The following is a 25,057-nucleotide window of genomic DNA, read 5'->3' on the forward strand; positions in this document are numbered from 1 at the left end:
AACCCATGTATTCATTACAGTAAGGGTGATATATTTAGGCCATTTATTTTGATGATTAAGAACAAAACAAAACCTAAAAGAAGTAGACTTAAAACCAGCTGGAAAAATAAGAAAATGTTTGGTTCCCTGCAATCATGGGAAAAACTTCTGACTTGACAATTGTCCATCAGACAGCCATTGGTGTCTTTAGCAGGAGGGGTAAGACCATAAAAGGTCATTGCCATCGAAGCTAGTTGAGTAGAGTGCTGCATGTAAGCCTGTTAATTGAAAGTCAAGTGAAGGTAAAATGTCTGGTAGTAAAAGGATTGTGAACCAAAACGTCTTCAAGAATTATGAGTATTAAGATTCACAAGGTGTGAAACCCAGCTGGACTCAATGGTTCAAAACCTATCCCATACAGAAACAGTATGTGCTAAAACAGTTGCATGACGTGTATCCAGTCCTGAAACACACAAGAGGAAAAGCATTTTGTCATTCCTTCTTTAAGAACTCAAAACACACTGATGTTCTCCACGGCATGCTGCATTTATGCAGTAATTCACTCATTGAACACCAATCAAGTAGTGATTTTACAGACTTAATTTTGAAAATGCAATATAACTATTAAAATGAACTAATTTACTTGTTTCAACATATTTCTTTGTGTGATGAATCCATGAAATGTATGAGCCACGTTTTGAATTGACTATCAAAATTTTTTTAGTGATTTTTACTTTAACTTTATTTGAGTTTGCTGCCTTGTATAAGATCTACTGCCCATTACTTTTACTCTCTAGTGTGATCTAGACTTCACAGTAGACAGAACTGTAATATAAGGTCATCTTTTTCTGTTGTTGGTGAAAACAGCACAGTTTTCCATTTTTTTGTATTTTTGGTCAAAGCCTGCTTTCTCCGCAAGAATGGTTTTAAAATGTTATTGCAACATTAAACTGTATTTTTCAAATTTACTTCTCCCTAATGTTTTACTCTTCATTTAAATGTATTCCTTCTGACACTTTATGAATCTTATGTCTCATCCCCGACTCCGAGTTGTTTTCAGTCTCGATCCAGTCTAATGTTTATGTCGTCCTCAGTTGCCCCTGATTAAGTGCCATGCAGAGTAAAATCCAGCTGAATGCAGATAAAAATCAGCATTTGTTCGGAATGTGCATCTATTATTCCCAGTGTTTTGTTTCAAAATTGCTAAGTATTTAAAAGTAACCCAAGATTTGCGCTCTCAGCTGTATCTTTTGTCAGCTCCAAGACAAAGCAAATGTAGCCTTAAACTCACTGGTGCTTCCTGAAAGGTCACTCTCCACACATTTCTTCTCAGTGAGTTAATTGTTTAATGAACTTTACTTCTTTATTTTATGTTCTACCTCCATGTCCAAGAGGTTTTACTAATATTGATAAAACCTTTTCTAAGACATCTCTAGGGTTTTTTTTAAAAGTTGTAAGTTATACCTGACTTGGTAAATATATTTTCAATCTGAGCAGTTCACTGATACTGAAGAATAAGAGTAATAAAAATCTAATTTCAGTATTTGCATTAACAAGAGTTATAATTAAGGTAGTAACTTTTAATTGCGTTATAATTTTTTGTCCTTCCTTTGGATGAATTTTCTATTTGGATAGTGATACCTGACATTAGATTTTGTATTTAAGAGGTTGGTTCTTGAACAAGAACATTCAGTTTTTCTCACTTTAATAAGACTGGTAAGTGCTGAGAGCTCCTTTACCAGGCAGAAGAGGCTTTGGTATTCAAACAGTGCCTCACGACGGGGACATTTACATCCCCCAATAGATTTTCTGCAGTCTTGTTTGATAAAACGCTTTAATCCACCTCTTGGTACATTAAATTTGAAGTAGTTTTACTCTCTTTCTAAAACTTTGTGGGTTTGTTTTTTCCTTTGATTTTATTTATTACCACTTTTGGTCTTTTAAAAAGATAAGTGTACGGTCTCACACTTCAGCAGTGAGCTTAATTATATGCCACTGGGATGTGATGTACTAGACACACACGAAGTAGCTTATAATTATGTTGCTTCATTTTTTATTTATTTGTTTTTATTTTTTTACAAATAAAAATGTTAAATGCCCTGAGTAGTTTTTCAGAATATATCACAAAATTTACCAAATAAGTATCTGAAAATGGTGTTTGAATGTTCAGAGCTGATTTACTCTGATAAGCCTAAACAAAACTAAGTGAAATTGCCTTCATAAGTTTCCAAATTGGTAAATAGGATTCCCTTATATTTTATTCAATATCTGGATTAATGCAGAAGTTTTGTGATGACCACAGGGGTTTGTAAAAGAACCTCAGTGGGCAGTTACCATCTTTGAGACCAAGAACAATAATAATAAGAACAATACCAGATGGGTTGTTAATCAATATCCCCAGATTTGAGCATGTTTCAGATCACTGTTCAATCACTCATCATAAAATGAAAATTATTTGGCATACCAGCAAACCTACCAAGATAAGGTTGTCCACTGAAACAGACAATAATGGCAAGGGCAACATTGACCAGACGAGCAGCCGGGATGGAAAATTTTAGTTCAATCTGGTAAAAAGTTGCAATTTTTACAAAAAGTTGTAAAAATTTTACTTTTGACCTATTTGTGTGCTAAACGTGCCCACCAAGATGCACTTTTCATATTATATGTATTTGTATTTTATATTTTTGCACAACTTTACTTTGACCTAATTCATAAAACACTATGAAATTTTAAGTTTGTTTGTAGAAGAAGAAATGACAATGATCTGAAAACAAATCCCAATGCAAGAATCATTGTGCTTCCTGAGAAATGCATACTATTCATTGTGGAATATTTCACAGTTTATCGTTGCCAGTGCCAGGTGGATACAGTAAAAAAAAAACAAAAAAAAACAGAACTCAACAATAGTTGTGTATCGCATTGTCTCACTATAACAGTGAGACACATTCCTTGATGCTATATCTTGTTTTGGGTAGCACCAACCATCTGGCAGATAATGCCATTGTTTTCTCTCAGCACTGCAACAAAAACAGAGCAGGTAGGAACATGGCGAAAACACGACTGAAACGTCTAGAAAATGTCAAAGGATTTTGAGGAGACAGGAAGGCGACAGGAAGGAAATGTGATGAGGGGAACGATCTAGTTTGCCCAGACGTGCCACGGCAATAGCGCTTCAAGGCTGACGTGAGACTTACCCCGCTAAGTTAGCTCCACATCTGTCATGCTGACAATGGGCAAAGAAGTGAATATGCTCATGGCGAGTCAATAATATTAAACATCAGCTGTTTAGTAGTCTGAGTTGGCATGCATTGTTTGTTTTCCTGTGACAGCACCCAGACATGAATGACAATTAGCCTTAGCCATGCTTTTAGTTGCATTGAATTTCTCTGCAGCAACAATGTGAACCTAAACAATCCAATTCATGCTTCAAGGTAAATTGAATTCGCTAAAATGAACGAACAATCACTCGACCTGATCTGCAATTATGAAACAATGCCGGCAAAACATAAACGGGATCATTATTTCAATGCCTCACAATAATAGCTCCTTTTGTCTCGCTCTCTCTTTCCTCTCCCCAGTGACGTGTCCAATGAATGAGGTGCTGACGGCTTCCACAGGCGTCATTATGAGCCAGTCACCAGGCACCGGCTTCCCTCATTTCGAGTCTTGCTCCTGGGTTGTTAAAGTGGAGCCCGGCTACAACATCTCCTTCACTATCGAACACTTTCAAACCAGCCGTCAGTTTGATGAGCTTGAAGTCTTTGATGGTGGGTCTTGTCGCTTCGTCAACGATTGCATGCGTTTGTGAAGACAAATTTAATCCGGCCTCATTGCCGTTTAGGATCTATATTGTTCTCTGATAAAACTGTCTTAATGACCATAGTGTTGTGTAAATAGTACTTTTTTCCTCAGAAAGCCACAGTTAAAGGCTAAATAAACCAGGCAGCTAAATAAACTGTCTGTAACAAAGCTATTTGCCTCCACTAACAGAAAATCACACACAGTTCCCCTTTCATGGTGGAAGAACATCTGCATCTGCCTTGTACATTTGAATTTGATTAGAGGCAAAGTCAGCAACTCTGCCCGGCAGCTCTGAGAAAATGGTGGTGGGATACACAGCGGCGATGCTGATTAGTACTTTTTATCTTCTGCCGACTGGAGAGGAACAGGCATTTGTTAACCTTGAGGCTGCTAAGCCAATTATGGTCTGCAGTAGTCTCTCTCTCTCTTTTTTTTTCCTTCACAGTTAGGAGTTCAACAAACTTTTCATTTGCAACTTGACACAATTCATAACAAATGAAGTATTTCAAGATTTTTACCCTATGTAAAGTCTGGATCTACTGAATGATAAATCCAGACTTTTGATTTACCTTGAAGTTCTTTTTTTCTTTTTTCAGCTTTCTGAAACTTTAATTGTCGTTCGTCGTCGTATCTTCATCCAGGTCCGTCCAGACAGAGCCCGCTTCTTATTACCCTCAGTGGTAATTATTCCAGCCCGCTGAGCATCACGAGCTCCAGTAACAAAGTCTACCTGCACTGGTCTTTTGATCACACCACCAGCCACAAAGGCTTCCGCATCCGTTATTCAGGTAAGGGCCAGAAATTCCCGAACACTGCCTCATCACGCCATGATCGATTTGGAACCTATTTCGGACTCATTATTTTTAGGGCCTTGTTGTGAGTTTGATCTCATTAGTCGTGTGTTTAATTTACTTTTCCTTTAAGACCGGCATCTGGGCTGCCAACTGTCCCATAGACAGTCAAAAATATGACCCAGCTCTGTGAGAGCCTAATGAGGGCAGCAGGCACCGACATCTTACTGTGTGCCAAGACCTAGGAATTAGTAAGCACGGTTTCATGCCTTGCTTGTTGCTTATTACTCCTCCGTTTTGTCCTGCTCCCATGAAGGATTTGTTGGTATATGACACCTGCATAACTTGCTGTGAATTATGACTGTGTAAATATTTAAAAGGCTCCCCCTGTTCTGTATCAACACCACTCAGCCAGATTGACTAATTGTCTCTCTCCTCCCTTTGGTGGAGCTTTCTGTCTCCCCAGCCGGATGTTCTGTCATCTCTCTCTTCTACTTTTTCTCCTGCCTCTTTCACTTTTTAATTGTTTGTTTCTAACACTGACGGTTTTCATCGTGACAGATTAAATGACAAACTAAGTGATCCCTGAGAACCCAGAAGTTACCATGGTCAATATGGAATTGCCTTCTGGTGTATCTTTGTGGGGAGAAGAAGAAGAAGGAAAAAAAAGAAGAAGAATGAAAAAAAAACAGATGGCACTGATACATTCAATAAATTCAGCTGTGCTACTCATCAAGCCGAGTTTCCTCTCCAAGGGCAAGTCTTCCATTAACAACTTGCAGCAGTGTCTTGTTGCAATTCACGCGCTCGGGTTTTCTACAGTTATTTTCTATCAATTTCAACTATCACTGTTTCTATCTCTCTGTTTAGGTACATTCATTTTCTCCATCACTTCAATCAACTTTGAGTCAGCCTGACCTTGTCCGCTCAATCTTTCTTTCTCCTGTTGTTTATCTATTTCAATTTAGTCACCACCCTCTGCAGTCAAAGTTATTCAAAGTTGCAGGGCTGATTGCAGAAAAGGCAACTGCTGTTCTGTCTCATACACGAGAAAAGAAAGGGAAATAAAAATTAAAAAAACCCAGATGGGCCAATGATTGAGACACCTGCTGGCATTTATTGGTACCCCAGGAGAAGATGTTAAAAAAAGGCATACAAATGTTGAGAGATGCACTCGTTATTGGTACCTGTGCTGCTAATGCTTTTTGTTTTGTTTGTTTTTTTTACAACCATGTTTGGCCATGTTTGGGGAGAATTTAATCTTTACTCATGTTCATGTAAGTTTTAAATATGGAGAACCATTTCTGTGGTCATTGTCTGTGTTTCGATAACAATCTTATCAAAAGACCCAAAGGCAATGCATTGTTAGTTTATTCATTATTATGTGTACTCTAAAGTTTTCAGACCATTTAAAAAAAAAAAAATCTGTTGTATTATAAATCCCATCCCTTTCTTAGCTCTAGCAGTTGGCATACTGTGCTTTTTCACAAGTTCTTCTTATGTTGTGTTTTGTTGTGAAAAGGTTCAATCAATCTGACCAAAGTAAATTGTTCCAGTCTAAGTTCTATTGGAAGTTGGCAAACTCCTTTACCAACTAATGAAAAATAAAAAAACTTCTTTACCATCTAGTGTGGTCTTGCAGATGTTTTTGGTTGTGTAATAATTAAAAATGAAAATGTTACTTGCTTTTATCCATACGGGCATCTTTGGGGGCATTGAGAATTCGCGCTTTGTTCACAGCGTGGGCAGTAAGCATTTCCCGAACGCTGTTAAATCGTTTGTTAAATTGCTACCAGAACACTTTGTTCATCTGCTGTTGATCTTTTCAGAAGAAAAAAAAAATGTTTTCACAATAAACTCAAGCATCAGATTCTTCAGTGTGTTTGACAGACTCTCTGTCCCCTTAAAGAGTGTTCAAATTTTTGCCTCTTTGAAAAACATAATATTCTGTTAAAAATTGTTTTATGTTCATAACTAACCATCTATATTGGCCTAGTATTTTTATACTGTTGGAGAGTTTGTCTGGTTATATACTTGATGTTGAACAAAACGCAGTATTTGAAATTGCCGCTGCAATGTGAGAGCTGTAAAAACGGCAAATTTGCATTTTTATTTAAATTTGATGTTCTCATAATAATTTTCCGCCCATAGTGAACACAGTCTTCTATTCTCATTATACAGTGTTTGTAGAGTCTGTTCTATTACCGTCTTTCTGCGGCTGACGTGTAGCGCTGCCCCTTGTCGGGAAATCTGCTAAATTCCACTTGGGCTCGTGAATCTTCTCGATCCATTTTGGTACCATTTGCCATGATAAATGATTATTGCCGTCACCAGTTTAACCAAAGTCAGATACTTTGTTCCCATTATTACGTATCCATCACTTTTATGATCCTCATCCACAGCTGCTGACAAACACTCATTTTGCTTTGCAGTACATTAGTTTTCAATAATCAATTTTCCTCATCTCGAGGCAGCAGTGTTTGCTGTAACCTTTCCCTCAGCACAAGAGCAAGACGCAATAGAGATCTTTGACTCTGTCGTTAAACGGGTATTCATTATTCATCCTCTCAACAACTTCTTACATCACCTTGCATCATTGTTTTTTTTTTTTTTAACATGTCACTTTTTTGTGATTATATAATGTATATCTACTTCTTTATCCATAGCACCATACTGCAGCCCTCCTAGTAACCCAGTAAATGGCACAGTGCACAGCCTAACTGGGTCCAAGTTGGGCAATACTTTACGCTTCAACTGCGACCAAGGCTTTCGACTTATTGGTCAGACCAGCGCCACATGCACCCGGACAGCACAGGGGATCCATCAGTGGAATACCCCAGTACCTCTTTGTCAAGGTAAAGACCTCTACCATGCTCTGTCAGGACTAGAAATAGATCAGAGACTGGATTGTTTTTTTTTTCTTTTTTTATTATCATGTCTTTGCAGGGATTCATCAGAGTAGGATATTTTATCATTTGAATACACATAATTTCAGAATCTGATCGATGTATTATAAAATGTCTTATAACTGATGACCTTAAGTAGATTATATCACTTGTATCCTGTCTGGCATACTGAACAGAATATCACTGCAAATCCACTTTGTGAGCTGCATCTCTCAGGTTTAAACTGATTGAGGGGAAAAAGTCTTACAGAATCCTTTTGCTTCGGATCAAAGGGTGATTGCGGTTGACAGCGTAGCATCACTAGCAGCTCCTCAGCCTAAGGCATACCTCCAGGAAGTTTACTTCACCACTTTTTTGTCCCTTTTTAAAGATTCAGTGGAAACTTAGTGACATTTCAATTACTGGATTTTAGTCCTCTTGTCATACTTCACATATTTTAGAAATTATAATTGGGGGGTGGGGGGCTAGGGATTTCTTATTTATTTTTTTAATTGAGTTGGTCATAGTGAAGATTTAAACCTTTGGTGAAAAATATCTCAGAATAATAACAACTATTTGTCAGATAAAGTACATTTAAAGTACATTTGATAACATTTGTTATCAAATGTACTTTAAATGTTTGCTTTTAAATCAAATATTGAAGCATGTAATCTAAAAATGTATTTCCACTATTTGTTTTCAAACTAGCACACACAATTAGAGCAAACGTTGAGCATGCATGCAGTTCCAAAGCAGGTGTATTCATCCATAAAAATTACATTTATCCTCTGCCAACTTTGATTGTTTGCTGTTGTGTGAATTGTGTTCCATGCTAATGTGTGCGGCTCATCCGTGCCTTCTGTGAATGTTTTTGAGAACTCAGCACTTTGCATACAAGGATGACAAATTCGTTTGCCTGTATTTTATTTCCTTTTACTATTTTTATACTGTATTAAATCTTACTCAACTACCTATCAATGTTTTATTTTGTAGTCATGTCCTGTGGGATGCCTGTTGCCCCTGTCAACGGCAGCATTGTTGGCCAAGACTTCTCTCTTGGGGCCAGGGTCACTTACCAATGTAATCCAGGGTTTCGGCTTGCTGGTCCTCTCACCACCTCAGTGGTCTGTCAAGAGTCTGGGCGGTGGAGCCCCATTGAGGCCCCTCCAAGATGCGTTCGTGAGTATTTCTTCTGCTGTCTGGTTAGATTCTGAGAGTCAGACAGAAAAAAAAGAAAAAAGTCACGAAATCTTCAGAAACAAAGGAACCGCAGGTGTATTTTGACGCTAATAAAGGTTCATTTTATAATTTTCCACAATCCGATTAGAATCTTACTGTGAATTAGTTTTTCATAAGCTCAAATGGAAGAGAGGTAATAATTAGTTCACCCACTATTTTGTGCATTTTTCTAACCCTTAAAACATGTGCTTAGCATAGACATTTTGAGAAAACAGTCTTCAAGTATTGTCTTCAAGGACAAGTATCTAAGTATTGTCTTCAAGGACAAGTATCTAAGTATTGTCTTCGAGGACAAGTATCTAAGTATTGTCTTCAAGGACAAGTATCTAAGTATTGTCTTCAAGGACAAGTATCTAAGTATTGTCTTCAAGGACAAGTATCTAAGTATTGTCTTCGAGGACAAGTATCTAAGTATTGTCTTCAAGGACAAGTATCTAAGTATTGTCTTCAAGGACAAGTATCTAAGTATTGTCTTCGAGGACAAGTATCTAAGTATTGTCTTCAAGGACAAGTATCTAAGTATTGTCTTCGAGGACAAGTATCTAAGTATTGTCTTTGAGGACAAGTATCTAAGTATTGTCTTTGAGGACAAGTATCTAAGTATTGTCTTCAAGGACAAGTATCTAAGTATTGTCTTCAAGGACAATACTTAGGATAATGGTAAACATTTCACTGCTATAGAAACTCCTTTTGCCATGCTAAGCCAACTAAGCATTCATCATCACAGTGACGCAAAAAGATAGATGTAGAGAATAGATGTAGAGAAATCTAACATTCCCCTGTTAATAAATAATAGAAAGAAAAATAAATGTTTTTGTAACAAGTATCAATAGCACTAACATATATCTCAGGCAACAGTTTGACAGGATCCAGACTTTAATTGGATGAGTTTTCCATAAAGAAAATTCAATGTGATTGCTGCGAATCTACGGTGTATTTTTTATACAATGTGCGGTGACTGTACGTAGCTCATTAAATCCTTCATACACGTAGGATTGTATCACCTCTGTTATTGAATGTGTTTTTTGTTTAGTTGTTTTAAATATGTAAAATGGAAAGAAACAACTTAACTTGATTTGCTAAAGCCAGTTATGTAACTTTGTCAATGTACACAGCAATTAGAAAATCCAGTAGAATTAGTAGTTTCTAACTACAACACAGTTAAGCTTTTTTTTTTTTTTTTTTTTTTTGCGTTATCAAAATCCTAATGTTGGATTTCACAGATAAATTGAATAAAGTTTAAGTAACGACAAGCAACTGTTTTTCGTTCTCTGTTGTCCATATGAGTTTATACTGGGAGTTCTTGAAAAGTTATCCTCCATTTGTTTGTAGAATCACATCTTTTTAAATCATTGCTCTTGAGCAGATAATTATTTTTGGATGGTTCTGCTTATTGGACCATGTGAAAGCTAATGACATTTGCATTTTACCTTGTTAACAGTTCATACCTAAATTTCTTTTTTTTAGTACCACTATCCCTGGTATTAGTACCACATTAGTAAAACACTGGCACTAAACTTTAATTCTCTAAATTGTCTAAAGATTGTCTCTTTAAAACCTCATTTGATATTCATGAAACCGCTACTGTTTTGTGAAGACACACCAAAAAGACTTTTTGGCAATAGGACTACATTTATAAACTTGTCAAACATTGACTTGACTTATATTATTTTGATATTACCTTATGAATACAGTTTGTGGATAATGAAGCTATTACCGGTACGTTTATTCTTGAGAAGAAAGTGGGGATTCTTTGTCTTTTGCTGTGACCTGGATGCATCAGTCCACTCCAAATAAATGCACAACACAGTTCAGCCTTCAGAAGACAAACTACTGACTGTTAAATGTGTATATAAAAAAAAATGTTCTCTTACCTCATAGCGGTCACCTGCGCCGACATCAGCCACTCTGCTGTGGAGCATGGAAGATGGAGACTAATCTATGGCACTCAAAACCAATATGATGCTATAATGATGCTCATATGTGACCCGGGATATTACTACAGGGGTCAAAGGATCATTCGCTGCCAAGCAAATGGCACCTGGAATTACCCTGATCCTCGCCCAGTCTGTGACAGTAAGTTAGAGCTGTTGCCTTTCTGCGCCTGTATATTACTAAAGATTTTCATTCAAATGTAAGCAACATAAATGCAACCAAATTCATTTACTTTCATGTTCAAGTCCTCTAACATGCAAAAATAGATTTTGAATCTTTTTGTACTAATTGGGTTATATTTTGTTCTTTTACTTCAGTTATTTCCTGTGGAGATCTTGGCACTCCTCCAAATGGTCATAAAATAGGAACTTTGACTGTATATGGAGCCACAGCCATTTTCTCCTGCAACACAGGATATACCCTAGTGGGCTCTCGGGTACGAGAGTGCATGTCCAATGGGCTTTGGAGTGGAACACAAGTTCAATGTCTAGGTGAGATCTTCAGTCTAAAAAAATGACAACAGTAAAAAAGTCAGAGCCTACCATATCTAACCGTCTTTTTTACTGTTTTGTTTTTAGCTGGCCATTGTGGCAGTCCAGACCCAATAGTTAATGGGCAAATAATTGGGGAGAACTTCAACTTTCGAGGCAGCGTTGTGTACCAATGTAACCCAGGGTTTCGTCTTATTGGTGTGTCAGTGCGAATATGCGAGCAGGATCACCGCTGGTCAGGGAACACCCCCGTTTGCGTTCGTAAGTTGCCTCTCCAAACTGCTATTTGTATTTGTTCATAAACCCCTGGGCGGTATTGAATTGAGACTTTTGTTGCTGTTGATGTTTGTTATTAAGCAATTTGTTCTTTAGATAATCATATTTTATCAGTATGTACTGTGTTGTTCAAAGTATAAAGCAGTTTGTTTTCAAGAATTTGACTTTAATTATATATCAATGACTTCTCCTGTCGTTTGACTCTCTCAGCCATCACATGCGGCCACCCTGGAAACCCTACATTTGGCACAACCCAAGGAACCCAGTTCAACTTAAATGATGTTGTGCGTTTTGTCTGCAATACTGGATATGTTCTGCATGGGGCTGTTAAATCTACATGCCAGGCTAATGGACAATGGAACAATGCTATACCAAGGTGTAAAAGTAAGTGGCAAGAAGATTGTCATTGTGTTTATTTACTGATTTCAGCAGAATTATATAAATAAGAAATATTTACAAGAAGTTGACGAGGCTCTTATTTTGCTTCTGATAAACAGTTGTTCAACATGTTAGAAAACAGTTTTTTTTTCCATTCCTTTAAAAATCTGTATTCCTGGAAATGAGTTTTTTCTATGTACAGCATCTTTGAAAAATATTCATATCGCTTGAACATTACCAGATTTTGTCAGTAATGTGAGAAATGGAGGGTGTATTTGTTTTCATTCCCCTACTCTCCTTCCAATGAATTGCCAGAAGTCACTTATCTACTGAATATAGACCAGAAGAGTGATATTCCAAAGGAGTGTAATTGCAGCTGCTCTTGTTAAAGAACATTAGTGAAACAACATCATAAAGAAAACAAGGAACACAGTAGGAATAAAGTTCTGGAGAAAATTAAATTGGGTTAGATTATGAATGAACATCTCATGGATCATGTCACCCGCAATGCAGAAACACCGTGATGAAACATGGCAGTGGTAGCATCATTTTTTTAGGATCTTTTTCCAGCAAGGACAGAAAAGCTTGTCTGTTTATTTATTGAATAGGACCATGTACAGGAGCATTGATCTCAACGGAAAATATGCCTGGGACCACATGTTAGCTCTCTGAGCTAATTTCCATCTGCAGTCCTTGATACACAGACACATGTATTGCACATAAACAGTACATAAAAAAAAACAACAACAACACACAAATTAATGAGAAGATGGATGGACATAAATACAAGGCAGCCCTTTAATCTGTCACAAAACTTGAAAGTTCCATTTCAAAGGGTCTTCATTCAATCTGACTGAGTTTGAGCTGTTGTGTCAACAAGAATATCTTACAAATGTGCAGAGCTAGTCCACGCATACCCCTACAAATTTGCAGCTCCTACAGTAATAAAAGGCTGTTGAGCCAAGTTTATTTTCCTGGGGCTAACTACAAATGGATGTTTTAAAAGTACTGAAAATGTTCCCCCATTTTATTTTGTGTACTTTTGTAATGGACTCAAAAGTGCAAATATAACCACATTTTAGTATGCAGTTGTTTTAAAACAATTTAAAATATATATATATAAATCATATGACTACCTTTGCATTGCAACATGTCATTAGAGAAACGGCTTCTTATACACCTAAGTTGAATGTTCATCTGAAGGAGGAATCAGATGAAGAAAAATGTCTAAATTCCACAGAGTTGCTCGTGGACTTAACATTTTCTTTTTATATTTTCATTCATTTGTAAGTGCTAAATTACCTAACATAATGTGTAAAGCCATATCTTCTTTGGCCACAAGTGACCTTAATCATAGAGAGTGTGGAGATGAAGCAAAGGAGCACCCCGGGGAGAAGGAATTTAACGGACTTAACCTTTAGGGGAAGCGCAAATGAAAAATTAAAGAAGAGTCCAGTTTATTTAATTACATCAGCCTCACTCAAATGGTCCGTGGAGGTTCCACATAATATTTCCAGTTGACTTTTTTATTTTTTCCTCTCAGCCTCACTACCTCTTTATCCCCAAAGGCAAACATGCGTGTCAGGGAAACAATGTTAGTTAATAGCCATGCAGAGACAAATCCACAGACAATCACCAGATTCTTGAGGTTGCATAAAAGACAGCAGTCTGTGGAGACCTGCATTTTGGATTTTGCTCAGAATTACAATTATTCAGTTCTGCTTCGCATGAGTAGGGCAAAGACTCTTAATTTGGCAGTGTTTTTGCAACAAGTAATGTATCTCTGCTCCCGTGTCTGTGGATAAGTCGTTTCTATCTGAAGGCTTTGTGACAGGAACAGACAGGGGCTGCTTGCAAAGTCGGGCCCTAAATGTGACAAGGGATGACAGAAAACGTGTCTGATTGACTTCCTGAGTTTGTTTTAAATGAGACAAAAAGGGATTTAGTGTTTTTTTTTTTTTTTTTATACTTTGCTAGAGTGATGGGAAGCTTACAAGTCTTGCAGGCATCCATTTTCTTCCTGTTTTTTCTTTCTTTTTTTTTTTTAAAGAAGAGAGTTCATTTTTCTGCTGCATACATTTCCTTCCAGACATATATGTCTTAGAATCTCTTCACTTTAGCAGTGACATCATATTAGCATCAACTTTCTTTCAGTCCAGATGGTTATTCTCAGGCACATTTTATATGAAAATTGTGTGTGTTCTTCTACGCGTGTGTGTGGATGGATGGATGGGAACGGCATTTTTGATGTCTATTATCCTCACTTTTGATGTGAAGACATAAGCAGCTTACAAGTCTTTTTGTCAGTCAGATTTATTACATTAATTACAGCTATAGTGACACATTTGGTAAAGTGTGGCCCTCGCTATTTCTTCCTGAGCAGCAGAACTGTGCTGGCATCCGCTTCATCCATCTCACTCTTAGTCTCAGCTTTGAGTGGGAGAAAAACAAATGGGAAGCAGAAAACATTAGTAAACAAACGGCGTCATGAAGACCGAGGAACAAAGCAGTTATGTCAGCAATAAAGTTGTGGAGAAGTTTAAAATGGTAGTAGATTACTAAACAATATAAAAAATTTTTTAGGCATTTCACAGAACTGTTTTCATTCGAAAAAATTGAAAGAGGATCAAATGAGACCAAAATTAACAAGTTTGGCCAAGATGTGAATTGTTTGTGAAGAAAAACTAACACCTGACCTTTTCACACCTACTTATTCTGCCACCACAGTGTTTTGTGGGGGCATTATGCTATGACAGTGGAGCATAGAGGAGTTGATAAAAGTTAAAGGGTAAAAAAGAAGGAACTCAATAGAAAGCTATCCCGAAGAAATTTAAAAGCTAGGGTTACAGGAAAAAGCCCAGAATTGCATTGGGATGATATAGATCAAAGTATCTCTGTGTCGCAATAGCTCATTGAAAGTCTAGACTGAAAACCTATGGAAGATCTTTGGCAAGAGTTGAAAACTCCTCTTCACAGACATTCTCTTTCCAAGCTAATCTTAGGCAACATTACCAAACAATTTAATGGTGCAAACTTGAAAAAAACTAAATGAATATGCAAAACTGGTAGAGGCTGGTAGGAATGCATCGGTTTCTCGGCACTAACAGTATTGGCCAATATTTTTTAGCCTTTTGTTGGTAGGTTATTAATATCAGCCCAAATTTTTTGTATTGTCACATCCTTTGTAGAGAAATACCCCACAAGAACTACAGATGTAATGAACTCTACAGTTTAGCTTTGAACTATAAAGTCTATAGGCTTTTGTATACTTGTGGTTTGGTGTGAGCTAGAATGCTGAGAGGAAATAATGTTACGCTTCGGATGCATCATCTACCGAGGGGAGAGAGGTTGACCGGGGTTTCCGACCTCTGATTTAAACTGAAATAAATTACCTCTCTTCTACTTCCCCTCTCACCTTCCTTCTTTGTTTTCATTTTATACCTTTCCTTCTTCCTCACACACTGGACCACATAGAAATTTACCAGGAGGTCAGTCAGTTTAGACAGCCGTTGGAACCCTTTTTAACACACCGTGCACAAGCACATTTGATGAACGCCAAGTTCCACGCTCGGAATGCCCCTCTTTGAAACCGCTCCGCGGGTTCAAAGACACTTTGTAGAGTTATTATGCAGTAAGTTGTAAATGATGGCACCACAGGTCAGCACTCTTCTGGGAGGAATACATTATAAAAATATATTTGGGGGGTTATTTAGCATAGCTGGACAGCTTGGGAGCATGAAAATGAGCAAGCTTTTACACACATTAGAATACAGTAGGTTCATTTTGGCTGGAGCAAAAACACATTTATCGGAGTGAGGTTGGCAAGCCAAGCTGGGCTATAATAGCTGCATGCAAACTCTGAGTGTGTTTTGGAAGCCATTAGTGTGTTAGCATCACTCTATGTGTGTAGGTATAGGCTAACATGGTAACTCTGATTTTGCTTCCTTTACTGAGATAATGGCTCATGAAATGTATGCATGCCTTGGTTATGATTGTTACTGGTTAGCATTCTGTTAGCATATTAGCTTCTTGCATTCCTTATAATTTGATTCACATTTCCTTCCTCAAATACCTGTGAGGTCTCCCTCCATCTCCATCGCTGTCTCTCAGCCAAAGAGACTACTAATTATAAGGGAATTTCACAGTGTGCAATCTGTATAATTTCTTAGTTTATTTAACAGGAATAATGTTTTTATAGTCGTCCCTAAAAACTTTGTGAAATCAGATATATAAATGCGGTTTTTAAACAAAGTCTTGGTCCTAAAAATGTTCCTTTTTCTCTCTCTGTCTATATTTCCTCTGCCCCATCAATGGCCGCAGTTGTAAACTGCACAGAGCCCGGCCATGTAGAGTACAGCATTAGACAAGTATTATCCAGCGGGCCGCATCGGTACAGCTTCCAGACTACGGTGACGTACCGCTGTAACCCTGGCTATTATCTTCTGGGTACCAGCTCCGTCTCCTGCCAAGGGGACGGCACCTGGGACCGCTCCTTACCCAAATGCCTGTGTGAGTAACTGAAACAGTTGGGTTTTTTAAGCACTTTGTAAAATGTGGTTTAATAGAAAATATATGTATATTTGTACTAGAGATGCACAGATTTGTTGTGTTTTTCCAGTTATTAAGAACAGTTAACTGGGTTTAAAATTTGTGTTTCTACCTAATACTTGTTTGCTTCCTTCTCTACTTTGATTGGGCAGTGGTTCTTTGCGATCGTCCCAGCATGCCTCCCTACGCCCAGATCTCAGGTGACCGTCGAACAGTGGGCTCAGTCATCCGCTACAGCTGCATGAGCCAGCGCAGCATCATCGGAAATACCACAAGAATGTGTCAGCTGGACGGGCAGTGGAGCGGCTCGCCGCCACACTGCTCCGGTACGGGGATCCAGTCACCAGTCAATCTGTGTCTGTCTATATTCAACCAAATGTCATTTTACGAAGGGCTAAAACTTAACATTCAAAATCTTCTCAAATAAGAGTCTGGAACAAGCGGAACCATTACTGTGTCATGACTGAGCCATCATCCTCTGTCAATTCTTGATTTTATGCTTTATTAATTCAGTTGGGATATCGGCTCTGTTTATATAGATGCCTTCACAGAGCATGACCAATGAATGAAGACTTTGAGTGGCATCTGGTGGTAGGATATTTACGAAACAGTTGGAGCAAAGATGGAATTACCCGTCTGCTCCGCAGGCCTCAAGGGCAAGCTGAGTCCCCTCTATAAACTTGTTTTAATTTGCTCTCATTAGACTGAGAACCATCAATGCCGGGTTATGAAGCTGTATAAAAAAACAGGCCCCCGTACTCCTATACCCCAACAACAGTTGGTTGGCTCCAGTGAGTCACACATTAAATGGCCCACACTTCCCCCATATGTGCAAATGCATAGTCACACAGATGGGACAGAAAAGTGAACAAACACACAATGTCGAAGAGCTATAAAGTCATTCGCTTAGGCACACAAGCTGTGTGACAGTAAAGTAGCACTTTATGTGTGATGTTCTCTGCTGTTCTCTCAATGGACAGTTATTATGTTCATATTTATTTGCATGGCCATCTTTACTACAGTCCCATGTGAAACTATTCATGCACTTTGAACTTTTTCACATTTTGGTACGTTGCCCGCAAACTTGTTAAACATTTATTTTATTGAACTTTTAAGGGAGTTACCAAACACAAAGTAGCTGATAATTATGAAACAGAAAACTTTCTAAATCTAAAATTTGAAAAGTATGACATGTACTTGAATTCACTAAGCGACCTTGCGCAAAACTATCTTTTGCTGAACCTCACATCTTCTGGTATTTGTATGTTGGAGATTTGCACATTTGCCATCTTTTTTTGTTACATTTTAAGGTGATGGATTGAGCACTGCTGTTTGAGATACTTGGAGTGCAACCCGAAAGTATTCACACTTCTTACCTTTATTCAGATTTTTTGTTATAGGCATACTCCATATTAATAAATTAATCTATTTCCACCAAATTCTACACAAACTTTTGAGATTTTTGTGAATTGTGTAAAAATAGGTAACACAAAAAATTGCATTCTGGCATGCTTCTGTCTATATATAAGGTGGCACAGTTGACAGTACAGCTCACAGCACAAATACTAAGCATGAAATCAAAGGAATTGTCTGCAGACCTCAGAGAGAATTGTCTTGTGGAACTAATCAAGGGAGTTGCGTAGAAAAATGAAAGTGCTGTGAATATGTTCTAAATGCACTGTAAAGTTTGGAGTCTTGTATAATAACCAAACCCCGAGTTATAAAATAAATAAACTTAAATAGCAAAGTAAAAATTCTTTAGGATGTATAAAGCCATTGACGTCTCATTGGATCTTTATGGTATCAGACACTAGTTCAGGGGTGGGCAACTCCAGGCCTCGGTCTCCTTCAACTTTTTAACAACTCTACCTCAACACACCTGAGTCAAATAATGAGGTCATTAGCAGGACTCTGGAGAACCTGACTGCACTTAAGAGGTGATTCAGCTGTTGGATTCAAGTGTGTTGAGACAGACATCAAAGAGTTGCAGGACACCCCTGCACTAGTTCAATCATTTTTTTTCTTTCTTTTCATTTTTTTTCTCCGAAGAGTTTTTGCGGCACTCATATTTTTGCGACAGTAGGCAGACAGGAAAGAGGGCGAGGAGAGGGGGGAAGACAAAGGGCAAAGGTCGTTGGGACTGGGAGTCGAACCCACGACGTCCGCGTCGAGGACTGAGGCCTCCAAACGTGGGGCGTGCTGACCCCCTGCGCCACCACAGCAGGCCCCCACTAGTTCAATCATTGTCCTTATTACACAGTTATGCACCAGTCAGCAGAATTAATTTCTGATGCATGCTCAGTAACAAATGTCATATGTATGTGATTTTTGCTTTGTCCTTGCAGGGGAATCAAATGGTCTATGTGGAGATCCAGGCGTACCTGTTCACGGCATTCGTCTTGGAGATGAATTTACCGTGAGCAGTGTTGTACGTTTCAGCTGCGAACCTGGTTACGTCCTAAAGGGGTCACCAGAGAGAACATGTTTTTCCAACGGTACATGGATGGGAACACAACCGGAGTGTCATGGTAAGTCGTTTGTATTGTATTTGTCAAGGTTTGTCACTTCGCAGTTACTTGAACTTCCAGTTTTTGCTATGGCCGTGAGCTTTGAACGTGAGCTGATATTCTGGAAACATCCACGGGAAAACACATTTGAAGACCCACAATCTACAGGAGCATTAAATATTCTGCCTTAGGATTTACAGTCAGAGGAACAAGGGCATCAACAATGATTAATGATTTTGGGGTAAACCGGCATTTTAACATTGCTTTAAAAATGCTGTTAAATTATATGAGGATGTGTAAAAAAGTCATTTGTTTTGTTTAGGAATAATTTTACATGCACATTTGTCTGTGTTTTGCATTTTTATTTTCTTAAAAAGTTATTCCATCATTTTGAATTTTTCAAATATAGATAACTCAAAAATGTTTGTTATAATACAAAGTTTACCTTTAATTACCCATGTTAAATTTTACAACATGTCCAAGTGATGTCATGTTTAGTGTAAGGGAACATCTAAAATTAAAGTTTCATGGTTATTTCTGTGCACATGTGTGAACAGTTTAGAGAAAATTCAGTGGATAAACAAACTGAAAAACAAGCTTTTCTTTACAAATTAATGAACTACATAGCAGTTAATACCATACAATATCAAAAAAGTTCATTAAAACCTTTTGCGCAGTGCTTTTTTTATTTTTATTTTTAATGAAGACACAGGAAAAATATTTGTCTGATGTGGGGCCTTCCCTCAATCATCTGCTGTTTTATAGACTGTGCCCAGTGAAGCTCTCAACAACTCTCTGTACTCCTTCACCCGCACCTCTACCTCCATCTTAGAGCACAACTGCCCCTTGCTTCTCTCTGTGTTATGCTCAATAGCCTAGGTTGCCCACCTGTTCTCAGTTGGCAGGGACTTCAAGGGCCAGGCTACATCTGGTCATTATGGGAGGGCGATGCCCCCAGGGTACTGATGGCCTGGGGCAAACTGTAGACTGTAATGAACAGAACTATCGCTTCCGGCTGGACAGACACCAAGGGATTTTCTGTGTAAAAGAACGTGTCCATCAAAGCAGAGTTACTTACAAAGGAGGATGCACAAAAATGTGATTGTGACAGGAATGGACAGATTGAAAAAAAAAACCAAGGAAAAAAAAAATCAGGAAGCTTTTCAGACTAAATTTGGAGGTAATTGAGAATAAATGGCATTGAGAAACATCTTTGTTGATTAATAAAGACATTATATATAACAAATTCAGTCAACCTTTGTCACAATTATGTTAATGGCTTTAGGCCTTTAACTTGACTGATGGCTTGACTAAGCAGAGAGATAATAAAAAAGTCAGTTTCTTTTAAATACGAGTACCTTTAATATTTACCTTACAGAATTTGTTCCTTCATCTGTGTTGATCCTCTCTTCTGCTCTTTTATTTTTCTTAACAGTAATTTCCTGTGGAAACCCAGGAACTCCACGAAATGCGCAGATCCTTGTTCACGATGGACTGACTTTTTCCAGATCCATCACTTACAGCTGCAGGGAAGGGTACTACTCTACTGGACTGCTTACCCGACACTGCACTGTAAATGGGACCTGGACGGGCAACATGCCAGAGTGCTCAGGTAATTAACAGCCCAAAGATGCACAATCACAGTGACTCTGTCTTTGTGTTTATACATACAGATTGAAAGAATGATGCCCTGTTTTGCATAATAACCTTGCTGCTTAGGTCTCTGTTCAAATGCTAACTTATCAAGTTAGCAGCATATCAACCCCAGAGTCAATCTGTTGGAAAAGTCCCTCTCACAAAAGCGGTTTCCATCATTAACATTTCTGTCATCAGCATTTAAACCTCCTGTGGAGACAATCTTAGTGTTTTGAGTTGTCTTAAGATGTTACAGCTCTGAAAAGCAAGCCTGGAAAATGGACCCACCCAACCAAGGAAGTCATTTGTAGATTTGCATTATTTTATATTGTAGGCAACTTTTTAAGAGACACGTTTCATTAAATATGTGAAAGCATGAACGCACAGGCATCTCTTTTGTTTTAATGCATTGAAAAAATCCTTTATGCAAGAATATTCACATAATAAGTAAAAGAAAAGATGGCATGCTTTTCAATTTTATAGAAAAACTGAAAAGTGTTGGAATCATTATGTACTGAGCACCATGTCAATGCAGAACCATTTTGTGCCCTTTAATCATGGTTTCAAGACTTTGAGATCTGTCTCTATCAGCTTTACACAATTTAGAGATTTCTTTGTCAAATGGCTCAAACATAGACTGGATTAAAAATTCCAGTGAACAGCAATATTCAAGTATTGCTGCATTTAGATTTCAGTGTGTTCTATGATTGGACCAATCTCCTACATGGAGCAGCATCCAACAGGTGTTCTTTCAGGGTTCCCTTGTATTTACCCCTTCTCTTTCGTCCAACCAACTATGACAAGTTTCCCTGACTGCTTCACATATTTATGTTCTTCTTGCCTGGCCTGTCACTTTAGGCGGAAGGCCTTGTCTTGGCAGGTTTGCAGTTGTGCCATGCTTTTTTCCATTTTTCTAAAGACCGATTGGGGAGTTCTCTGAGACGTGCAAAGCTTGTGAAATTGTGAACTTAGCCACTCATGGGTTTTATTTACATTTTCTCTGACCTTTCTGGTGTGTTCCTTGGTATTTATTACGGCTATTATTCCCTAAAGTTGTCTAGAGAACCATTGAGGTATTCATAGAACACCAGTATTTATAGTGATATTAAATTGTAACAGATTAACTTTGTTTCTAACTATATGACTTCTAAAGGTAATTGGTTACACTTTTTTTAACTATAGGGTGTGAGCCTAATACTTGCTGAACACCAATCTGAGACATATTTTCCAGACACATGTATGTAAAAAAAAATGTATAAAAGAAATTGCAGTTATAGGAAAAGGGATCATTTGTTTCAGTGTATAAAAAAACTAATAGAAAAGAAGATAATTTGTTATGGACATTTATGGCATAGGTGACAGTTTCTTGACAGGCCAGGCAAAGAAGTATGTGGTTCTCTGACAGGAAGCGCATCATGATCATGACGTGACAGTTCATCATCAATACATCTCTGAAAAGGCACAGAACTGCTGTACAGAGCCAATGGACCCTGGTAAATAGAGGTCAGCCAATCTTCTCAGTGGAGAGGATTAAAATTTAAGCAGAAGCACAATGGTTTTCAAAGCTCAGTTACAACACTGTGACAAAATATTTTTCTGTGATTAAATGATCGCTGTGGATCCGAAAGCATTTTCTAAAGCAAGGCAACCGTGAAGTGGTGAAGGGTCTACACTCTCCTCTGTTTTGATGATGCCGACGTAATGCCACTTAATTTTGCAGTTGGTGGACTTGTCACCATAATCGGAGCGTATTGTTAAGCCAGGACAAAGCATGTCTGTGCAGTCTTTTGCACTTTATTGTTACAGCGTAGACAACCTTAGAAAGGCTTTGTGCTTGTTCTAAAAGCATCCTAACAGCCCTGATAGACAATAAGTGCTTTCTGGTTCAAGGGAAAGTGCAACACTTCAAAGATGCTTAGTTTCCTTGTCCTACTTACAAGTTTTTCTTGAACATGTGGGATGTACATATTAACAATTCGCCATTGTCCCAAGGCAACCGTCTGCTAGATGTCAAGTCCCCTGTGTGTGTGTTTTTTTTCTTTGTAGACATTTACCAATAAAGCTGAATTGCACTACATTTCACTAACATGGTGGAATCCTCACTTGTGTTACTTTTTGACTGCAGTGTGATGTAGCACAGTCAAGCAGAAACTGTGCTTTTAGTTTTTTGCAGCAACTCCATGGAGCAAATGTAAAATTATATGTTTATAAGATTTAGTAGAACATGCTGTTTATGTAGTATAGTGTGAATAATACATGAAGAACAGGTATTTCCTAAAATAAAGTGCTAACTGTTAATTAAGACACACGAACATTGTTTGGTGTTAGCTTCTTTAGTTGAACTTCTTGGGAAATTTTTATTAATTGAGTAATTATTTAAATTGAAATTCCATTATTACATAATTACTAATACAGGTTTAATTACTAATTAATTTACTAATAAAATAAGGACAGACATTTGTGTCTCAGAATGATCGTCTCTAGATAACAGAAACTCTGAAAATAAATTCCTCCAACCAGATTTTTTTTTTTTTATTTAAAGAAATGCTTACATCAAACTATCCTGCTTTCCTTCCATCCTTGAAGCTACTTTTTCTGTCTACAAATCTTTTCCCTCCCTACAGTTTGTCCTTCCTTCAGCCCTTCGTCCTGTCCTTCCTTGTTTTTGCAAGTTTCCTATTTGACGAGTGAACAGTAAAAAAAATTACCTTCTGTAAATGAAGCAATAAAATATGTGATCAACTTAATGTGTCTTAGATGCATTGAGATTGGAAGATGTAGAAAAAGACATGTTATATTTTGCTTTAAGTTTTTACCTGTTCGTTTTCTATTGTTTTGTCGCCACAGTAATCAACTGTGGCGATCCCGGAGTGCCAGCCAATGGAGTTAGATTTGGGAATGATTTCACCTACAACCGAACAGTGGCTTTCCAGTGTTCTCCTGGATACACCATGGATGCTGACAGAGCCTCTTCTCTCATCTGCACCAAGGATCGGACATGGAATGGCACCAAGCCGCTCTGTAAAGGTAGATTAGTGTTGGATGACATGAATAAAATTGGCTGGTTTCTTTCTTGTTTTCGTTCTGTTTAGAGTTTCCTTTTTTTCACTACTTTACCCAAGTAGATAGACTAAAATCGGAAAATATATCCATTTTAAAAAATCTCATTCTTTTTGCAGCAATTGTTTGTGGTCCACCACCGCTCATCCCAAACGGACAGGTTGTGGGTTCAGACCTAACCTGGGGCTCGAGCATAAGTTACTCCTGCAACCAAGGCTATCAGCTGTCCCTGCCCACTGTGTTAACATGCCAGGGCAACGGCAACTGGAGCGGAGAGAAGCCACAGTGTTTCCGTAAGTGGCACCCCACTGAAATACTTTACATATTATGATTAGCTTCTGAGATTGTCATCCCCATGTATGCATGTTCATATCCTGCAGGATGTGTCTTACCCTCTTGAGAATCTAATTAAAACCCAACATGTGTTGCAGGTCACCTAATGTTATGTCTGTCTCTCTCTCTCCCCCCTCCATCTCCCCCATGCTTTTTTACAGCTGTATTCTGTGGAGACCCAGGAATGCCAGATCAAGGCAGAAGGGAGGACCGCGGTTTCACCTATCTTTCATCTGTCTCGTTCTCTTGCAATCCTCCCCTCGTCTTGGTTGGCTCGGCCAGGAGGTACTGCCAGTATGATGGCACTTGGAGCGGCACACAGCCCTCCTGCATAGGTAAACTGTTAGTTTATTCATGCATTTATGGAAAGAATCGTGTCATCATTTTAAAATTTGATTGAATAAATCCACAAGATGAGATTTACAACACTCATTTTCTTTTAATGACGTGCATCATTTGGGCCTACAACACAGTTATAACTTTTGAACAGTTAGTTCAGCACCTTCAAAGATTTGTATGTGGTTGTATTCATATCTATATGTAAAAATCTGCTTCTTAGTCCTTCAAACGTATTTTTGGAATCTCAATCCCAGCGTGAATATTTGACCCAAATCAACTAGTAGTTAAAGATATTGGGTGCTATGTATTTTTGTTGCAATAACTGTGTGTGTGGGTTTTTATTTATTTATTTATTTATTTATTTTACATCTCTTCTACTTTACTTTGCACACACCAGAAAAAGCGGTGTGGCATAGATGAATTAAGCGAGCCAGGACTGCTCAAAAACCCTAAAATAAAACGGCTGTGCATTATCTTCTGAAAGGAGACAAGTTATTTTTACAGCTCTCTACTTGAAACTTCACGGAGGAATTTTATCTCTATTCTCCCACTCAAAATCGATCAGCTTAAAACAAAACTGCTGCAAACTGCTGGCCCTAGCAAGCATAGGATGGAATTGAATACCATTGCGTTTTTTTTTCTGCACATATATGGAGCGGTTGAAAAATGGATCTAAAATACTACTCAACAACATGGTGCTATTAGAGCTGAACCATAAAAGATGTCTGCAATTATGATGCCATAAAACATGTATAAGCACCTTTTAACAGGGACAAATAATGCTTACTGTATATAAAAAACTCTTAAGAAGCACTGCCTAATGGTAATCAAGTTGAAGATAAAATTCAATAATTTTTTTC

General features: G+C 38.0%; 1 protein-coding gene across 1 annotated transcript in view; it reads left to right on the top strand.

Moving 5' to 3' along the window:
* csmd2 (CUB and Sushi multiple domains 2) overlaps positions 1-25,057 on the top strand; it is a 248,851-nt gene that overhangs the window by 212,566 nt on the left and 11,228 nt on the right. Inside the window, exons 48-62 of the mRNA XM_044138720.1 lie at positions 3,558-3,746; positions 4,422-4,568; positions 7,238-7,426; positions 8,450-8,635; positions 10,577-10,771; positions 10,948-11,121; positions 11,209-11,382; positions 11,608-11,781; positions 16,096-16,284; positions 16,476-16,649; positions 18,669-18,851; positions 20,266-20,442; positions 23,313-23,492; positions 23,645-23,818; positions 24,020-24,193. Coding sequence (XP_043994655.1) covers positions 3,558-3,746; positions 4,422-4,568; positions 7,238-7,426; positions 8,450-8,635; positions 10,577-10,771; positions 10,948-11,121; positions 11,209-11,382; positions 11,608-11,781; positions 16,096-16,284; positions 16,476-16,649; positions 18,669-18,851; positions 20,266-20,442; positions 23,313-23,492; positions 23,645-23,818; positions 24,020-24,193 — 2,679 coding nt within the window. The remainder of the gene's footprint in view (positions 1-3,557; positions 3,747-4,421; positions 4,569-7,237; positions 7,427-8,449; positions 8,636-10,576; positions 10,772-10,947; positions 11,122-11,208; positions 11,383-11,607; positions 11,782-16,095; positions 16,285-16,475; positions 16,650-18,668; positions 18,852-20,265; positions 20,443-23,312; positions 23,493-23,644; positions 23,819-24,019; positions 24,194-25,057) is intronic.

This window comes from Gambusia affinis, linkage group LG14 (genome assembly GCF_019740435.1).
Source record: "Gambusia affinis linkage group LG14, SWU_Gaff_1.0, whole genome shotgun sequence".
Classification (NCBI taxonomy): domain Eukaryota; kingdom Metazoa; phylum Chordata; class Actinopteri; order Cyprinodontiformes; family Poeciliidae; genus Gambusia; species Gambusia affinis.